We start from the raw sequence: 20,340 nt of genomic DNA, 5'->3' as shown, positions 1-20,340 counted from the left end.
TCACACACATTCCCATTGTGAGAAGCTTAACTGCTAACACACACACACACACACACACACACACACACACACACACACACACACACGCACACTAAAACACACATGCTGTGCCCCCCTTACCCCAGAAAGACTGGAGAGGTGTTGGAAAGACTCATGGTTGTGTTGCGAGTTCTCCTTCTCGCACTGATCACACACACTGTCTGAGGAGTGCGAGGAGTGGACCGACCCTGCCAGGTCTGAGCAGGACAGAGATGACTCAGACTTCACACACACACACACACACACACAGGTGAGGTAGCCCAGGGGAGAGAGAGAAACAGACATAGAAAGAAGGATGTGTGGGGGAGAGAGCGAGAGAGAGGTCAAGCAGCCAGGTGGATACACATATGGATGAAGAGAGGAGATAAGACAGAGGAATATCAACCTACATTACAGTGTTCCACTGCAGTCAAACTGTGACTGTGATGATTTACATCCTGCTTCATGAACCACCATCCAATTTTGTCTAAATACCACAAGAGCAGATATCTACACTATAACTGACTCTTTAGGCCAGCTCAGTTCCATTAGACACAGATATCATAAATACTTAAAGGCATACAACCCAACACGCCATTTGTCTGAGACGATAATGTGGGCCTAGTTGGGAAGTCTGTCTTTGAGTAATGAATCCTAATGGAGAATGGACTCCCTTCTACACTGTGTTTCCATTCAGCTCATTCACATAGTCTATACACATAGAATCTGTGTGTGTTTCCATTCAGCTCATTCACATAGTCTGACCTAATCAATTAGAGAGTTCTGATCAGTTGTGGGGTCAACATGTAAGGTCATCCAGGGATATATTTACAGGGCATGCAATGATGCAGTAATTTTTTGATGACCTTGAGAAATGGAGATCTATGTATTTTTCACATAGATCTCCATTTCTCAAGGTCATCGGGTGTACTGTTGGTATGAAAACCCCCGAACAAACAATCGGTTCAACCTAGCTTGAGTTGCTAGTTCCAGCAGCTAAAACATTTTCTGTGGGGGCATGTCCGTGAGCCCCCATGCTCATGCCCCCAGAGTGTAGCGCTGTAGCTGGAGTACTGGAGAATGGACTTGCTCATTAGTGCAGTCTATGTGTCTTTTGAAAGGACAGAGGCCAGTGTTGTGGTTCTCTTCCATGGAGAATGAATAATAGATTCAAAATTAAACAAAAATATATGTAAAAATATTTTGAGAATTAAACTGATAAGATCACGATAAGACAGCTGGCATCCAATGACCCAATGATGTAGTAAGTATGTGAAAGAACCTGAACTATTGCAGAACTATTGCAAAATTGTGTGTGTGTGTGTGTGTGTGTGTGTGCGCGTGTCCGCATGTGCTGATATTTACCCCATTGTGTCCATGGCCAGGAATCTCCTCAGAAAAGGATTCTAACTGGCAGGCATTGTTGTCTTCTGCAGATAAACAGAGAGAGGGAGAGAGAGAGAGCTTTAAAATCAAGTTGAGATACTCATTTGCTTCACAAATCTAGTCCAACAGTGCAGTGGACTTAAACCATATTTGCATTCATGTCATACTTCAACTCCCCCTGTATTAAATATGACATTACACTCATAAATAAAAGGTCATTAAAAATAGTGCCCCCCCCCCCCCCCCCCAAACACGCCATCACTGGCAACGCAGAGCACACTCATGTGCTGGTGGCCGGCATCAGCTTTCAGAGCATCTTGAGTCAGCATTTGCACACGGCTGTGTGTGTGTGTGTGTGTGTTTGTGCATTTCTGGGGACCACACGTCAGGGTTGAACTGCATGACTGAAAATAGCCAAGACATTATTTAGGCCTACAGGCTATGTCTATCTACAGTATATGTGTACACATACTCAATCAAGTAACCTCTTTTCAGATATCATTGCTAGGCTTCCTCGTTGAGATGTTATGTCACTATGTCAACAGATAGACAGATGTGGCTATGATATCCCTATATGAGAAGGCCACCTGGCCACTGGTGTTGTAAACCTATGAGCTTGAGCTAACATGCTTTATTAAGCTTTTTGTTAGATGTAAATTTTCATATTCCCTGTCTGAAATAGCCTACCTTTGACCATGTCTGCAACAACAACACGGACAGGCAATATTACTAAACCTACATGTTTAATGGCTGTGGTTAAATCGTATCTTCATTTTATTGTCAGTGCAGATTTGTTGGGGCAACATTGCCCTCCATGTGGGCTGATGCATCATGAAGATCTTACAGGAACACAGCAACTAGACAGAACAGAGTCCAGCACAGCCATCTGGCCATCTCTATCAGCAATCAATGGCATGATGCAAGCAAGTGAGACAATTGTGCATTGAGACAGACAACAGATATTTAGCAGGACTCTAGGGACTCTATTAGGTGATGATACAAGACAGACGTTTCCTGACAGCTGGTTGTTTTTTTCTGTTCTCTTTAAGTGGCTTAAAGGCAGTACAGAGTGCAGGGATAAGAGACTCTTATCAGCTCAGTGACAGCATGAGCTGACTTTGCTATTGGGGCAAAATACCCTCCTCTTCACGTGTGTGTGTGTGTGTGTGTGTGTATTATAAATGGAAGGCCATGTAGACCTGTCACCTTGTTAATGACTCCTCCCAGAGTATTTGGATCTTACTTTCCTTGCTTGCCTTTCAGATCCAAATAAACACATTCAAATGTGTGTGTGTACATGCATGTATGCGTGTATATATGTGTGTGTGTTTGTGTACATGCAGGTGTGTGTGTCTTAGAGAGAGACAAAAATGAAGAGGTTGACCGAGACAGAAAGAGAGACAGAAAGATATTGTGTGAACGTGAGCGTGCCTGTGTGTGCATGCTAAGCAGCTGATCATGAGGCAGATAGCCCCAGGTTGCTGGCCTCTCTCCCTGCTGTGTCCCTGCTCCCTGTGCTCATAATCAGCCTGTGGCGACCGAACAACAAGGCTTTGTCTCTGGGCTGATGGCGGCAGGAGGCTGCATGGCCACACGCCTCACTTCCAACACTACAGAATTCACAGTTGGACAGTTGTTTCTGCTGGTATACACACACCACATAAGTGTTCCTGCATCTGTCATACAGTACACACACACACACACACACACGCACGCACGCACGCACACACAGCAGCATGAACAAGGTTGCAACTTATACACCAAAAAAACTCTTTAATTAATGCAGGCAAGGCTTGCTGCATCTGTCATACATAAGGCACACAATAAACTAGATTTCCAGCATCTCATTGGCAAATTATGTACAGAAGTTCCTGCAGCTGTCATCCACATAAAAACAAAAACACACACAGAGACATACAGACACACACAAACACACACAGACACACAACTACGGCTGCTCGATTATGGCAAAACACACGATGATTATTTTGGTCAATATTTACAATTACTCAGTGATTTTGGAATCATCATCTAATTTCTAAACTTAACAGAAAAAAATAACAGTGAATTGAATTGATTTTCAAATATAATTCAACTGAAAAACAAATAAAAACAAACACACCACACACTTCTGTCATCCACACAAAACTAAAACTCCTGAGCGAGCCTGCCATCCGATTGGAATAGTAGATCTATGCAGAAAGGATACTATATGTACTATGTCTATAAATAAATAAATAAATAAATAGCAAATAGGGTAATAATTCATAGTATACACAAAATAATTTCATTAACATAACATGTTAACATAATCATTACAATCACAGTAATAAGTAGGCTAATAACAATAGGAATCCATCATAACCCTGTTAGATGATCCCACCCCATAGGCAAGTTACTGTTTAACATATTAGTCTTACAAAATGTGTTTTATAGCTGCTTTTGGACCTGGTACAATGATAACAGTTAGATAACAATGCTTAGATGTGCACACAGTATTTATTTTCAAAGCATGATTCTATTGTCCATAAATATTGTGGAAAATACTTCAGAGAGACAGAGTTTTGCTTTAGGGCTAATAAATGACACAACATAGAATTCAAACATATCAGATCATGGTAAGTGTCCCTTTCCAAACTATGTTCATTAAGTTCCAACGCCCGGTGTGACACAGGTCACCTCCGACAGAGAACAACTCTGTTGCAATCGTCACATTGGGACAGTGACAAAGCAAAACACGACAAAGCCTCACGGGAGGCCTCCGGCCTCCTTTCAGCTGTTAGGCATAATCAAAACTCTGGCAGGCTAGTCTGGTCTTAGCGTTCACGCAGAGGTGACCATGGAAGAGCAGAGGGAACAGGAGTGAGACAAGTGCATAAAAGCTGGGCGTCACCGCAAGTGACTGTAATTTTTATTAGGCTAATAATACAAAGCAAAGTCTAAATAAAGCGTGACAGAAGGGCAAAAACGTTAAAAAAACGTTAAAAAAATGTTAAACTCTGGCCTCTAATGTCATGATGAGAGCAATTTAAACATGCTATACATCTTTGAGGTAAGTTATAGAATCTAACGTATCACTTATGGTGTAACTCTAAACAGAAAAAAGGGGAGCTAGTGTGCAGATATTCCTTGCTATTCTTTAAGTTACAGAATGTAGAAAGCTATTGCCTAAATGCTATGGGCTGAATCTGTTTCATTAAATTAAATTAAACAAGCAGAAAGAACAGAACATTTTCTAATCCAGTATATGGGTTGTTCAGCAGAAACATCTTTGAAAGCCACAAACCAGCCACAGTGGAGGCCACTGCAAGCATCATTGTACTGTGCTCATCTCAAGAGAAAATACTGTTTGGAAACAATGAACTTAGCTTTGGGCTCTAATGGTTCCAGTGACATAACACTCATGGCATGTAGTGCAGGCTGCACAATCAATCAATAGGATTACAATTTGTTATATGATATAATAATAACCAAAAGTTCCAACTATAAATAGGTACATTGCTGTGTCAAAATCAACGATGGGCTATTCCATGGCATGAAGAAGAAAGCTGTTCAGGACAGGAGCAAAAGTGCCTCTGACATTAGTGTACTCTTGAGAGTTTGCAATCTTCAGCAAAGGAGAAATTGGTGGGTCACCAGTTCAAAGAAATTAAAGAAGAAACGTTAAAGTTAACGTTATTTGTTTGTAACTCATGAGAACACAAAACACACTGTTTGAGCTCAAGACTACTTGCTGGATTCCATTCCACCCAATTTAACACAGTAAAATGATAAGGCTAATTTGGCAGGAAGAAAATTATTGGTATTTATTCACTGACACAGAACATTTGCTTGGCTAAATAGCCTACTATTTACATTATAGCTTCATGTAGATTATTCGTTCTCAAGCTATATTTAGCACAGATGGTAACATACAGACAACAGTTAAACTGCAGATCTTTCCTAAAGGAAAAAATAGCCACAGCCTGAACTGACTGACTCTTTCCGCAGCATGACTACAAGGGATGACGACAGTATCGTGTTCAAGACCAAGGGCTGAGTGACTTGTTCACTGGGCGTTCAAGTGGCAAATGTGTTTGAATGAGGAGCAAATCCAAGTAAAGTTTAACGTAGCCCTCAACGCTGGCTTGCAGCTCAATTGTAGTATTCCCCGGTCTATTTCACCATGTTAGTGTGGCCTTAAATGGTTAAATAATGTTAGCGATTGAGGTTGTGCTGTGTTTAGCTGACTGAGTGTGTTCAAAACTATTTAGCAAGTTTATCCCTTACCATCAACAGAATGAACAAACTACACCGATTTAGTAAACTAAAAAAGCATAGAGGACAATGACACTCGCTAACTAACAGTAAAGTATTCACTTAAAGCAAATTTAAGACTTACCACCGTTAAACTGAACGTCTATCAGGGTATCATCCCGTGGCTTTCCCGCTATTCGGTTCATCCTCTAAGCGAAGACGAGGATCTGCGCACTGAAAAAACTTTTTTTCACCGATGTTAAAGTCAAGGTAAAGATCTATCATTGACCAGACCCCTTTCGGGTTCTGGCCCCTACGTAAGATTTATTCTGGTCGCAGACAGGCGCATGAACATGAGTGCAAAGAAGCGCGTATCCTCCCTTTCTCTGCGTCTCTGCCACCTAGTTACTGAAACGACTGGCGCTCTCCCAAAAGAGCGAATCCCATCGTGGAAAGGGGAGGGGTTGTGCAGAGCAGGCTACTATGCTACCAAACTCTTCCTGTCGGTCTCAGGAATTAGGTCTTATTAGGCCTTTCAGCAACTGGTGATGCTTTCACCAAATTGTGGTGGACATATATGAATTTATTTACTTGTTTATAAACCGAATAGGCCTACAACATTAACGTGATCACAGTTGAATATGTGGTAGGTTTACTAAAGAATGCAGAAAGCTACTTGGGATTCAGGCCTGGCCTGCCTATATTTAGCCTAGGCTACTTCTGGTTTGTTATTATCAAACCTGCAAAAGTATTTTGAGTTCATATTCTGTTCATATTCTAGTCCAGGGCAATTCCACGTAAAATTGACTTTTTGTCACATCCACAACGCCAGTGAAATGCCTTGGCATTTGTATGATGTGAATGATAACATTAATATTTTGTGCATTTTTTCTCATGTGGGTGGTTGACATGACATGGCCTTTTTTTGGTCCAATGTGTCAAAGATAGGTAAATTATAAAAAAATATATCAAAAACTATGGTGATATTGTTCAGAAAATGCTGTTTTATATGAACATACAGAGTATTCATGGGATTAATCTTCCATTTTTTCACAATTTTCAGCCAAACCAGAAAAAGCTCATATGGCGTGACTGTCCCAGTCACATTTCACAAATTTTGATTTTGAATAAAAACAAGAAAATTAATTCATTTTCTGTTTATTCAATCATATATTGATAACCCAGATGCCTACTTGTGAGTCTGCTTGACTAAAAGTTCAGGCATAATATTGTGAAGCCACCCTTAACTAAAACACTTTGTCCCAGAAATGGATATCATATGGTGTGACGCCATATTACTTTTTTTAAACGGGTAATTGTTTGGAGACCTTTGGGGAGTAGGGGGTCCTCCTTCTTTCAGGAGGAAGAACAACACCTCAGAAGGACACTGAAAGTTACAAGGTGAGTTTTCTCTCTTCATGTTTTCAAAAAAATCAAGTATATCCGGCACTCCTGCTTCAGTTCCCTTTTGCACTGTTTTCTGGTGTGACGCATTTTACGCAAAAAAGCCCAAATAAAATTACTTTTCAGTCAATATTACCTTTAAAACTATATTGTCATATTGCAGTTAGCATGTTTTTAGGATGTTAGCATAAAAGCACATTGTTTAATGTCATGCTAAGTACATGAAACCTCATATGGTGTGACCCCATATCATATAGTGTGACCGGGTTTTCTCGTCACACCATATGATTTATTTGTCACACTGCAGAAACTGCATTTTCCTGCATAAATAATGTTTTTTCATATATATGTTTAACTCATAATTAAGTGTAATATATATTGTGACATATTTAACATGATTTAACATTTATTATTTAAGATGTGCAACTATTGCATGTATTGTGAATCACACACACATAAAACATAGAAATCACCCCCACACACACACTCACTCACTCACTCTACAGCCTTGGATACAAAAGATACATATTTGACATTCTAAATATCAATAGTAGTCTGAGAAAATAAATTCTGGTGTTAAAGAAAACAGTAATATTAATGTTGTCTTTAGCACTATAAGTAATTGCAACAATTTAATCTGATTATAATGCAGGAAAACTTTTTAAATTATCTGAATAAATTGTTGAATTTGTCTTTTAACAGATATAAAGACAATAAACTCAAAGGGGAACTACAAACATTCAGATTGAAGCCCACCATTGAGAAGAGAAAAACTCAGGGAACCCAAGAGCTATACAATATTTGGTGGCATTCTGTTTTGCATAGTTGTGATTTCTAAAAGTGAACCTTTACATGATATACCTGTCTTAAACTGTCTTTTGTTGCTTGTGAAATACATATAATACACATTTTTGTATTAACAGATTGTTTTGTGGTGTTATTTATCATATGGCGTGACACCATATCATTTGGTGTGACATCAAGAAATTATGAAAATAAAAAGGCTTTTGGGGTCTATATCATACAAATCTCAATGGAACAGATAGAAAATAGGGTCAGCAAAAGTCACAAGCATTTTCTTTCTTTTATATCAAGGTATGTCATGGAATATTGCCCTCCACTCATTTTACAAATTGCATTGCATTGCATTGCATTCTATGATTTCGGTCAAAGTCAATCGTTTGCAATATACAATATGTGCTACCCATGCAATTCTAATGACACCAATGTCCTTATACAGTAGCTGAATGGCCTTCTCTTTCACAAAGAGGGCCTTTCCTAGAATGTACAGTCCCCCATGAACTGTTCACACAGACACTCTCTCTCTCTCTCTCTCTCTCTCTCTCTCTCTCTCACACACACACACACACACACACACACATACACATAAACACACACACACTCCTCCACCCTCACTGTGCCACATGTGTGATGACAGAGGTTTGGTCTGGACAGATTTAGCAGCTGCTGGTACCCAGCCTCCCCTGATGTGGTCGCCGTGCTACTGCTCTCCAGTAATTAGGCCATGCCTGCTCCCTGGGTGTAGCATGGAGCTGGAGCAAAGCCCTTCATTTTCTGAACCTTGCTGGCTGCTGCCAGGCCCAGAGGCAGTGGCCAGGGCACACTGCACCTTCCCGGGGGCCGCGGTCTGGACTGCCACGACTCAGAGGGTGGGGTGCAGGGTAATAACAGGGCCTAGGGTGGGTCTGGTTGAACATTCAACCTGATTACAGATGACTTGAGGTATATAGATGACATTTGATCACACAGAGATAATCACACACACAGTTTCTCTCTCGCATGCCTGTGCACACACACACACACACACACACACCTTACTGATGAGGAGGTTTTCTGTATATGGTTTCTGTATATGATTTTGCTGTATATGAGTCTGTCTAATGAGAGATTCCAGGGTGCATGTAACATTGTAAAATAGAGCACTTACTCTCTAAGGTCCAGAGAGAGTTTGGTTCCCAAACGATACCCTCCATTTTCATTTTTTACATAAATATGTTTTCAAAAAAACAACACAACTGCAATTTTATTGATATTACCTGAAATATACAATTCAATAACATGACGTATTAATGTTTTTAAAAATGGAGATTTTGGAACCAGACTCTTTATTTATTGTTACATTTATTCATCTAACTGACACTGTTATCCAAAGTAATCACATTCAAGCTACAGTGCAATAGGGGACCTAGAGTAACAACAAAATTTGTTATATTAATATAATAATAATATTACCTTTACAAAAAATACAGTAGGCTACTGTAACTTGGATATACCCTATAGCTGTTATATATTTTCTCATACTCTATACATGAACTAGATGCACTAATTAGTAGGATAATTAGGCTAATTTGCCACTGAAGAATTAGCCAAGTTAGTATTGTACAATAGCCTACAGTATATTAATCACGATCAAAAACAGTCAGAGTTGCCAGTAGGCTAACTATTGTTGATTATGCCTATTGTTTGAATAATAAAAAGTGACTATTGTGTTCACTTCTTTACACGGAAATACACAGGCTTTAGAGGCTTTGCTCCCGCTTCCCTGTCAGCAAAATACATGGTTGTTGTGTTTAGGCTAGCGATACTACAAAAATGAATAGCCTATGTGAATAACTGTGAACAAGTCGATTATGACTAAATACATTGCCGCCATCTACTGGACGATCATGCAACAACAAAGACAAGTTGAGACATCTAAAGGTTCTGATAACAGCGCCACTCTGCGCGAGGTTCTGCAGAACGGGAGCACAGTGGAGTATTTCACTTTTGGCAATGTCCATAACGTCTGAACTTTCTGTATTCCACTTTAATGTTTCATGTTGTTCTTGTCCTGATATCTTGTCCTGATATCTCGAGTAGACCCCGAAAATAATACTAAAGGTTGTCTCAGAAAGGTGAGCCGCTGAACAGGTGTGACATTGTAGATTAGTCAACAAGTGACATTCCTTTAACCTGTGTCAGAGGAAATTCGACTACATGTTAGATGAGGAAGTACGGAAACATATCGTATGTGGTGGCGAGTGAGCGCAGGTAGGCTACTTGTGCTCATGTCAAAACAAAGTCCACTATTAAATCACGGGCCCGATGAGAACAGAGCGAAGCGGCGTTTATTAGGAACCTCGAAATAAAGGAACATCTGCCATGTCTCACAGACTGGGCCATAAGAGACACGTAAGTAACATGGCTATTTGACACACACCAATTATGTTTAGGTTAAGCGTAAATCTGTTCTTGAGTAGGCTATAAACTGGTGACCAAAGCTAGGTTTTTAGGCTACACATCCAAATATTTGGTTAACGCATGAAGTTTCCAAGCAATCAGATGTTACGCTAACAGCAACAACAGCGGTCTTTTGTTATACACATAGTGTTGGCTAAATGAGACTTTATCTGGTTTTCACTTCACATTGGAATTACTGTATAGCTCAAGTTATGGGCTCGTTTTTCCCTTCTTGAGATGCCAAGTAGGCCCAGGCTATGAAATGCCACGCACAACACGTTTTTCCCTAAGAAGAGGTCATAGGCCTATGCATGCTCTATTAGCCTGGTTCAACCAAATATATTGAGTAGGCCTACATTGAATTACATTGAATTGGCACTATCGGCCATAAGAACTTTTTTCTTTCTGATTTGCACAAGAAGTGCAAACCAATGTAGGATACGCAACAGAAACATGAGAAACTCCCCATTGCCTCTTATCTGATTATGGGTTTTACCATGGTGTGTTTTGGGCAGTGACTGAGGCTATCTTGCACAGCTGAATTAGAGAAGTAATGCCATTGTAATAAGACTGGATTACTACTGTACTTTCACACAAAAAAATCCAGTATGCAATGCTGATATCTTTTTTTGCCATGTGATAAAATACAGCAATTTCATGAAAATTAAGAGACATGGACTGAACAACTTTTAAAAACATCTTAATGTTTTATTGTACCCTCAAGAGTCTATTAGAATTGTGAAGTTGTCTATTGCAAAACGTTCAATGAGTTCAATGGACCTTGAATCTTACATCCAGGAGCAGTGTGATGCTGTTTGTCCCTGCCAGTTTGCATTTCTGGCTTGCGGTCATGTTGCTAATATTGCAGGACTAATTAAGGGCACATGGGGAGTGCTAGTATTGTTCCAAGGCCATACAGTACAACACTGTTTGCAGACTTCTTTGTTTTAATTGGCCTTATGAGCACTTTAATCAGCCAATGCCAATTATGATAAAATGGCAATAATCGAACAACCAATTCAACTCAACCTCCAAACACTGAAACAGTTGTGATTGCTTTTTCTATTCAGACAATAGTCACATTCTGGAGGGACATTTAATTATATTTAAAAATAAAAAAATAGCTACATTACATACAATTCAGTCATGGTTTTGGAACTGAACATGCTTTTATAGTTTCTGTGTGAAGATGGATAGATCTAACATTTCTCTTATTACAAGTTGGTTTCTGGTCCACCCTGAAACTACCAGAGAACAGAGAATATTACAAACTTCTCATGTGTGTGTCCTGACTGAGTCACTCATATAGTATTAGTGTCCTCAGGGTGAGAGTGGCTCTGATGTAGTGCCATATCCCATGTCATCTCTATCTTTCTATTTATTTCTCTCTCTTTGTCTCTCTCTCTCTCACACACACACACACACACACACACACACACACACACAGATACACCACACACACACATATACACACGCACGCATGCACGCACGCACACACACACACACACACTACAGATACAGCAAAATACCCAAATCTCATCATTAACATTCTTTTAAGAGCTTGCCATGGTCAGGTTGGTGTAAGCCTCATTCCATAGATACTTTCAAAGAATCAGTTTCTGTATTAAGGTGAAGTGCTAAAGGTTCCCATGAAGGTGTGGGTATTGTTGTTATATTGTCGTCATCAATATCACTGACTCACCATCACAGTCTGACAGTAACAGCGAGGCTAATTCCTCAGACTGTAAACATAGAGAGGTAGAGCCTTGTGTGTAGACCAATGTCTGGTCTTCTATTCACCCCTGTCACCACACACTGGGAATATAAAAAAAACAATACCATGCCTCTCCTCTGAATTTAAGGAATTTGTTTTTGTATCATTTGAGAGGTGTTAATGTGTTCCTCAAAAGTATTTATATAATGTTGTCACAGTCAATCACTGTATACATGGGTAGCCTAGAGAAACATTTTTTTTATTTCTTAGGAGTACAGGTGTATTTGCTATACAATGTTCCCATGTGAATTTCTCTATTTCCAAAAACACCCACAGTGTAGCCATAGCGTTTACCACTGCAGCAAATCAGCTCATCACCACCACACCACAACATCACAAGCTCACATGCTGAGACTGCATCAGTAGCTGATCATGGGGTCTGGACCTGATTGGACACAATATCCCTCCCTCTCTGCTTTGGCTGCTGCCTCAAACAGCCTCCTACGCGTTGCACGTACTGTAACTCCATTAGTTTGTTATCATAGCTCTTAACTCATAGCGCTCATGTCCCTTTACCGTGGTGAAAGTAATTGTGGTGAATAATTACTTAATATTAATCTTAGACTGGCAAACTTCAGGAAAACTCAGGAATCAGGTTTATTCTGTTACAAGCAGAGAGGGTACAAAAAAAAAATGGTCGATGGTCTATGTAGCCTAGGCCATGGCACAGAGGCCATGGCCTCTGTTGGATCAAACTCTCTATCTTCTCTTCAGTTCTCCATCCTAATTCTTAGTCTTACAATGCAAGTTAATCACTTTTGTATGGGTTAACCCATTCGCGCTGGATGCAGCATGACGCAACATTCTATCTACCGCCTGATGCTGCATAGCGCAACATTGAATCTCCCGCTGGATGCTGCGTAGCGCAGCATGCTTTTTATTTCATGTTTCTAGGTGCTACAGAGGCTTAGATATTACATTTTGGTAGATGTTGACAATTTTTAGTATGTTTTCAGAAAACCCTCAGGAACTAGATGTACCGCATAGCGGTACAAAATATGACCGCCGCTCAGTCCTGTACATCCGTTCTGCGAAAATAAATCACACTTCAATTTGTCTCCATATTTTACTCCATCCCCCACTCTTGAAACTTTTGTGTATGCTTGTTTGGCATGCCTGAGTGTGTGTGTGCAGCTGCACAGAGAGTAGCCTACTGGTGCTGAAAAGGTGAATAGATTGTAGAATAGCCAAAGAAGATGTAGCATTGTTATAAAACCTTTAACATCTCTAAACAATCACAAGTAGGGCAGTTCATCACAGTTCATCCATTGCAACTGGATTGATGAAAGGTCACTTACACCTGTAGGCTACATTGTATTTGGGAAAAGCAAAAGGTATCAGCATAATGTTATTTATTTATTTATTTATTTATTTATTTATTTATTTATTTATTTATTTATAAATAAACAAAAACATCTCTGTCAGTTCCGTGCCGTTTTCAACAGCTAAGATTTACATAAGATTTTAGTCATCTTTAGTTCATGTAATACTTTATTGTCAATGCACAAATTAAGTAACAGTAGTCTGAAACGTTATTGTTAATGCACAAATTAAGTAACAGTAGTCTGAAACGAAATGCTGTTTTACATCTAGTGGTGCAAATAACTGACATGTCCAAATGGGCCTTGATGAAATGCGTCGCTAGACTGTTCATACACATTTTAACGGGCCAAAGTTGAAGAGCTGTTCTCCGTTATTGTTCGTGAATCGTGCAAATATAGGCTGATTCATGTTCCCTTGCATTGTGTAACTGAGGTCCATGGCTAGTCTGGCTTTCACCAGACCAACCTCAATCTTTTAAGAAATCAAAAAATAAATAGCGGGCAGATCAGGCTGGGTTCACCAAGCCTAGTCCATAGGCACCCGATATTGTTCACGCTCTGGCTATTCTAAATGCAAAAATGCATCAGGGAGTTATGACAAAACTGTAACTAACATACTAGATCCTAATAGAAAGCTGTTAGCTTCCCTAAGCTACAGGTAGGCTATAAGGTAGGCCTATTTACAACATAAATTGTCAATAGGCTATGCTGGCGACACAAATAAAATCTCCTTTGGAAACCAATGGCTTACGCCTTACAGTATCAAGCGGACTTAAACTGCCATATCGTGGCGAAAAGTTGTAATAAAATTCACGCAGCTCCATGAGTCAAGGAAACCGCGAATGAAGTAGCCACTTCTAAATGGGACCCACTACACAGTAGCTTAAGGTGTGTTGCTAAAGCAGCCATAATGAAATGAAGGTGTCATTGTTTGGATACTTCACACACACGTGCTTTTTAATTTCACAGACTACAACCACCAAGCTGGAATCAAAGCACATCGATTCCCCTCTCACACCCTGCACGCACTTAAAACAAAATAAACAGGCGTCTCAGTCTCACGCATGTATAGGCAAAATTGTATCAGACAGGTGTTACCAGATATACGGTTTCTGAGATTCTGAGTTTCCATGGGTGGAGTCGGGTGGAGTTTAGCGTGAATATTTATAAATGGAGGTTGACGTGCGCTCGCGCCTAGAGAGCATTCATGAAGCGTGACTCAAATGGAACTGAAAATGTTTTTAAATGTTGATATGGGATAATGTGGAAAAACGTGACAATTTCGACGACCACTGGTGTCTATGTTTTGATCTTGTGTACTGTAGCTTTGACAGGCTAGCCTACAGCCTATCAAATTGTCATTACTTTCATTTAGCCCTGTTTAAATGGGCTATTTAGCACTTAAGGTTGTAATGTCAGTGGGACATCATTGTAGATGTCTTGAAAGTGTTAGTACATCATCTGTTTTTGTGTGTGATGTCTAATGAGTTTCGAGGTTTGGTCATGCATGCTTGCCTACACAAACATGTTAGCCTAGTTTGACAAATTTACTTGTGCTGCATTACAATGCCCAGCTCCTCTGTTGCCAAAAATGCTTTATTGGACATTCTGATATCTTGGAGTCTTGTGAAATAATAAAACTTGTTTTATACAATCATGTTGTTATTGTACCATTAGGGAAGCAGGGCATTAATATGGGCCATGCACTTACAGTATATTGGTTATGTTTATCCATAAAGGTCATAACTGCATTAAGTCAATATGCTTTATTACCTTACAAGTACTGTCTAGCTTTACATGGATGATGCCTTCTGTAAGAGAAGTCCTTCAGATACACAAGATGAATGGGTTATGGTGTGGTGAATGGGTATGAATGGCTAATGGTTACAAATTAAGTAGTACTTTACAAGAACCTATGTGCTCAATGAGGATGATTGGGGGGGGGGGTTCATCAGTCATCAGATTGAGGTGAATGACTACATATGGGCTGATTATAACAGGTAGTAATCTGGCCCTTCAAACCCCAAATTAGTCATGTGATGCATAAAGGACCCCAGAGGAGTTTTTACCTTAAAATAACGTTTCCAAAATCATTTTGAAAGCCCATGAACTCTTAGTTAATGGCATTTTGAGCAGGTCTTATCGCTTTGAAAGTTTACTGTTCAGGTAGGAACAGAGAAACACACCACTCCACTCGTGTATTTGATGCCAGACAGGCTCATATCTTGCTGTTCTATATGCATGCCTATTAATTTACATTTTCGACATCTAACATCTGCTGTTATGTTCTATTCCCTAAGAATATTAGGCTAACTTGGCCAGACTCCCTCTTACTATGTAAAATTAAAATTGAAAAGAATAAACTGCTCTACAATAGATAGACAGGGCACCCCATTTCTGTCCTTTGAAGGCTGATTACCCAAACTTTATTTTGTATATCCTTATCCTTGCACACAATACTCTGTGGGTTTTTTGGTATGGTAATATATATATGTTTACAACTTTGGCTTGACATCAGTATTAAGCTTAACTCAATGTTTTTTGTCTTGAAGATAAAATGTGATTGCTGCCAGGGCTGGCAGGTCTACCACTGAATGTGTAAACTGGCCTGACACTGAAGGACAGTTTATATGCCCTGGCTGTAAATAACTAATACAATAAATTGTTTTCACAACTTTTTGTGTGTTTAGTTATGTGTAGTAATTCCTATATTATGTCTCAGAATAACATATCACATGTGCATGCGAGCAATGACAGGATGCCATTTGTTCAGAGTTAGGACACACACAGGCATGTATAACATGCTATTTATTGCACAGACATTTGTGTTGTAGGCTATACAGTGGGTCAATTTGATGTAGGCTATGTTGCTGCCTGGGCTAACATGTCACTACAGATGCACGGAGCCTAGGCTACAATCAAAACGATAAAAAAAACATAATAGCCTAGCTAGGCTAAGACTACCATCAAGGCCTACTGTGTAAAAATCGCCAATATCCTTAATGGTAAGCGACCCACTGAATCTGACACAAAGTTTTGTTTGACTGGCTGCGACACAAGATAACAACATTGACGCCAAATTGCATCTAAACTCGAACACAACATAGTCATACTTTCCATTAATAACACATGACAACAAAACGTGTTAAAAGGCCGTGGTCTTCTACTTTCTTTGACAACATTTTCAGTTCCATTTCATTCACGCTTCAGCAATGGGCGTCTAGGCACTCGCGCACGACATCCTCCGTTCATAAATATTCACGCTAAATCCGCCCTGGAAACTCAGAATCTCAGAAACTGTATATCTGGTAACACCGGTGTAACGTTGGTAAATCTTCCATTCAGTGATGGCCCGAGCCTTTTGGGGGCCCTAAGCAGAATTTGATTTGGGGGCCCCCTCCCACAACGCAGAGTCACCTGTGCTTGGCGATAATTGACAACTTCACACTATAATGTCATATTTTAAATTAATACAGTGAGGTTATGTATTAATACAGTGACTGATTATGAACTACTGTCCCCCTGGACACAGATGCATAAGGACTCGGTAGGCTCATTCAGTAATCCATCCTTGCTGACATGCCAAAAATGTTTTGGGGCTCCGCTCTAAAATATTGCATAAGTGCATATTTGATCGAGCAGAATGAGTTTATTTTGTTATCATTACTTACACTCATCAACAAGCAATTCCACATGTAACAATTCATATTCTATTGGCAAATGAGGCATAATCAAAAGTAACGCTTAACATGGTGATCTACTGCAGCCTAAATATTAGGGTAGCACCGCTACATCACTTGCCACTATCTTAATCAAATGTAAGTTTATTTCCATCACAGAAGTCTCCCCACCCAACATGGTATATTTTCTCAAACACTACCATCTCTCTCCAAAGATCTTAGAGCAGAGCGCACGTACTGTTCCATCTTTGCCTATGAAGCTGGAACGTTACCGATGCCCAGAGTCGCGCTAGTCAGTGGGTTGGGACTGGGAGCCTGGGCTTAGCCTGCTGTTGCTATCAGACTTACCACTATGTCACATATTATAGAACAGTTATAAACTATCAACACTTTCAGGTGCGAAATCAGAAACAATCCCTCTGTGGTAAATTTGCCTTCAGCTCCGTTTTCATGTAGCTACTGTAGTGCTAATGTCCACTTCAGTCAGCTAGCTAGCTTTAATTTACAACATAAGCCCACCTATGGCTAGGGTACATGCTTGATTGAACATCCAAAACAATCCCAATATCCTTGACATCTGAAATACACCTAGATAAATATATATTAATGGGAGACATTTCTCTGTTGATGGCAGGGATTTAGCTCTGGTGATGGCTTATATTAGATCATGACAGCTAGCTAGCTACCTCAAGCACAAAACATACTGTAAATAATCATGCAAACATACAGTATCTTGCTCGTTTTTCTCCTCCTCTGTCATTTTCTTCTTTCTGTTTTCGGCACCAGAGGGATACGTCCTTTTTTGTGACTTTTCTTAACATTACCATCTCTTCCGATTTTTGAACTTGATGCAGTGTCTGCACGAATTGTCTATGCACCCGAGGTGTCTAGTTTATGCGCGTGACTCAAAGGCTGGCAGACACAGTAGAGGTAGGCAGACATATTGATCATGAAATCAGAATTTTCTTGTTTTGAATTATTAATTGTTTCATTTATTCATTCATTGATGTCACTTGTTTATGTTATTTATTATGTAAAAAAAGAGAAAGAAACTCGATTGGGGGCAAGCAGCCGCTTAGTTCGCTTATGCCTCGGGCCGGCCCTGCTTCCATTGCACAGAATGATTTTTGTAGCACATGCAACAAATGACAGTCGAAAGATACAATTACAGTGCTGCTATCAATTTGCTTGGTATAACCGCATTTATAGTTTTCTACTAATGCAATCAATCAAATTGGCCTCCATCACTCAACCAACGCTAACGGTAACATTACCTAGGTCCTTATTGATATTATAAGATTAACGTACCTGCAGTAAAAACCAAGCATGTCCGATAAACATCCTCAGATTTATTTCGGCTTCAAGAAGAAATGGGAATTACATTTCATGTGAACATCATCCTATCCTTATTAGACGTTCTCTGCGGTAAACTATAGTCCTTGTAGGAAGCGTCCATTGTTATTCCAACCCACGTTTAACTTCCAACAAAATTACGTCTCACTGCAACGATGCGCCATCTAGTGGACAAACGACTACTTATCGCCAATACTGGAAATGCAGCCATGATGATGATGATGAATATATATTTTGGCTTTCTTTTAATCCTACTGAATTTGTAATTATGTATCGGCCGTTCTAATACCGATAGTATGTGGGTGCCTGTGTGTGTGTGCATGTGTATATGTGTGCACCGCCATCTACAGGCCAATGAGTGTACAGTCACTAAATGTACACATAATCTATTTTTTTTAAGACCCCCCCATGGATGAAATTCTACGAAACTTGGCATACTCCCAGAGAATGCCAGGTCAATCATACAAATAAAATTTGGTGCAGTTCTGAATATCTTAACTGAAGATAGGGGCGATTAAAGCAGAATAATATTGCATTTTCATTTTTTACCGGGGGGGGGGGTGCAAATCACAAATGAGTGATTATGGGCCAGATTGATGTGGGCCCTTGAGACCAACATACCATAAAAGATTCTTCATCCTCGGTGCCACGGTTCAGGTAGTTATTTAGGAAAAACTGCTTTTTTTGCGGTTCGGGGGGCCCAGCACGGGGGGGGGGAGTGGACCCCGGGGATGAAACGAAATTTTTCCGTAAAAGTCTAGTGGGGCTACATACCCACCAAATTTCATGTGTCCCGGTGGTTCGGTGTCCCGGGTATCGTTGACCAAAAATTCAGGAAGTAGATGACGAAAAAAAAAAAAAAAAAAAAAAAAAAAACTTTGACAATCCCTATATGACCGCTTCGCTAGCGGCGGTCATAAATAAGGTTATTTAGTCTAGAATGCCATAGGATTCTATAGGCGTTTTTAGCAGGCATTTTAGGAGTAAATGGGTTAAACAAAGGAAGAAATTTGGCGCCAAAACAAGCCAACATGGTTGGTTCTCCACTTGGCATCAGACACACCTACTCACACCTACTTCACACCTATCTGAAGAACATGAGGAGAGATATCTTATATATCAGAAATAAATCACAATCAAATCATTACAATCCTTGTACTGAGACTGTTACAATGATACCAAACATGAATATATTTACATTTCATGACACATGGATTTAGTATAGCCAGGTAACATCCTTTGTCTTGTGGATCTGATAGCCCTTGGAACCAGTACATTAGCATTTCATTGGGGGAGGGGAGGGTGTCTTTTGTTTAATGCCAGGAGGGGCCACATGGCTAACTGAAACTAGTCTAGAAATTAAGTTATTATTAATTTTAACCGTAAAATTATTGCTATCAGTGGCTACCCTTTGCCTTTGTGTTGTGTCGCTGTAGGAAGCTGTGCACCATATATGTGACTGTTTACTGTAATATTATACACATGCATTGTGGTGTAATAACCCAACACTTGTTTTTGCAGGGGAGTATCGACCTCCTGGAGGTGATCGGGGTGGTCAACGAGAAGGGCAGTCAGGGTTATCTTCCTCCTGTGGTGAGAAGGGGCAATTCACCTATGAAGACCTCCACAGTCATCACCAATTATCACTTACATATTCTTATATATTCTTTTAGACCTCTTATGCTTACATACACATTTAGCCCCTCTGCTATCGTGTGCACATCGGCTGTTATGGCTCTCAGTGGTCAACTTTTATTTGATTATACTTTGAGTCTGAGTGCGTCCATCTTACTGTAAGTCTGTTTGTCATGATGGGCATCTGAAAAATGGGTCACCTGAAAAATGGGATATTGCAGTGTCTAATTACAGTAATGTCTATTTGCCGGCAGTGTGTTGTTTCTCCCGCTCTTCACAAAAGGAGACTCTA

At 39.9% G+C, this 20,340-nt stretch overlaps 2 protein-coding genes across 5 annotated transcripts in view; one reads left to right on the top strand and one right to left on the bottom strand.

Moving 5' to 3' along the window:
- The window catches only part of ano5a (anoctamin 5a), a 39,287-nt gene extending 33,248 nt beyond the window's left edge, over positions 1 to 6,039 (bottom strand). For 3 of the 4 annotated variants that reach the window (XM_042108959.1, XM_042108960.1, XM_042108961.1), the window contains exons 1-3: positions 5,786 to 6,039; positions 1,384 to 1,448; positions 121 to 261 (exon numbers count right to left, since the gene is read on the bottom strand). In XM_042108959.1, the coding sequence (XP_041964893.1) occupies positions 121 to 261; positions 1,384 to 1,448; positions 5,786 to 5,846 (267 nt within the window). In that variant the 5' untranslated portion in view covers positions 5,847 to 6,039. The remainder of the gene's footprint in view (positions 1 to 120; positions 262 to 1,383; positions 1,449 to 5,785) is intronic. The other variant, XM_042108962.1, reaches the window with a different exon arrangement.
- A 4,013-nt stretch (positions 6,040 to 10,052) lies between these two features.
- The window catches only part of LOC121723367 (anoctamin-9), a 22,307-nt gene continuing 12,019 nt past the window's right edge, over positions 10,053 to 20,340 (top strand). The window contains exons 1-2 of the mRNA XM_042108967.1: positions 10,053 to 10,236; positions 19,935 to 20,006. Of these exons, the coding sequence (XP_041964901.1) occupies positions 10,207 to 10,236; positions 19,935 to 20,006 (102 nt within the window). The 5' untranslated portion in view covers positions 10,053 to 10,206. The remainder of the gene's footprint in view (positions 10,237 to 19,934; positions 20,007 to 20,340) is intronic.

The sequence above is a fragment of the Alosa sapidissima genome, chromosome 11, assembly GCF_018492685.1.
Source record: "Alosa sapidissima isolate fAloSap1 chromosome 11, fAloSap1.pri, whole genome shotgun sequence".
Taxonomy (NCBI): domain Eukaryota; kingdom Metazoa; phylum Chordata; class Actinopteri; order Clupeiformes; family Clupeidae; genus Alosa; species Alosa sapidissima.
This window is presented reverse-complemented; position numbering and strand designations above follow the sequence as displayed.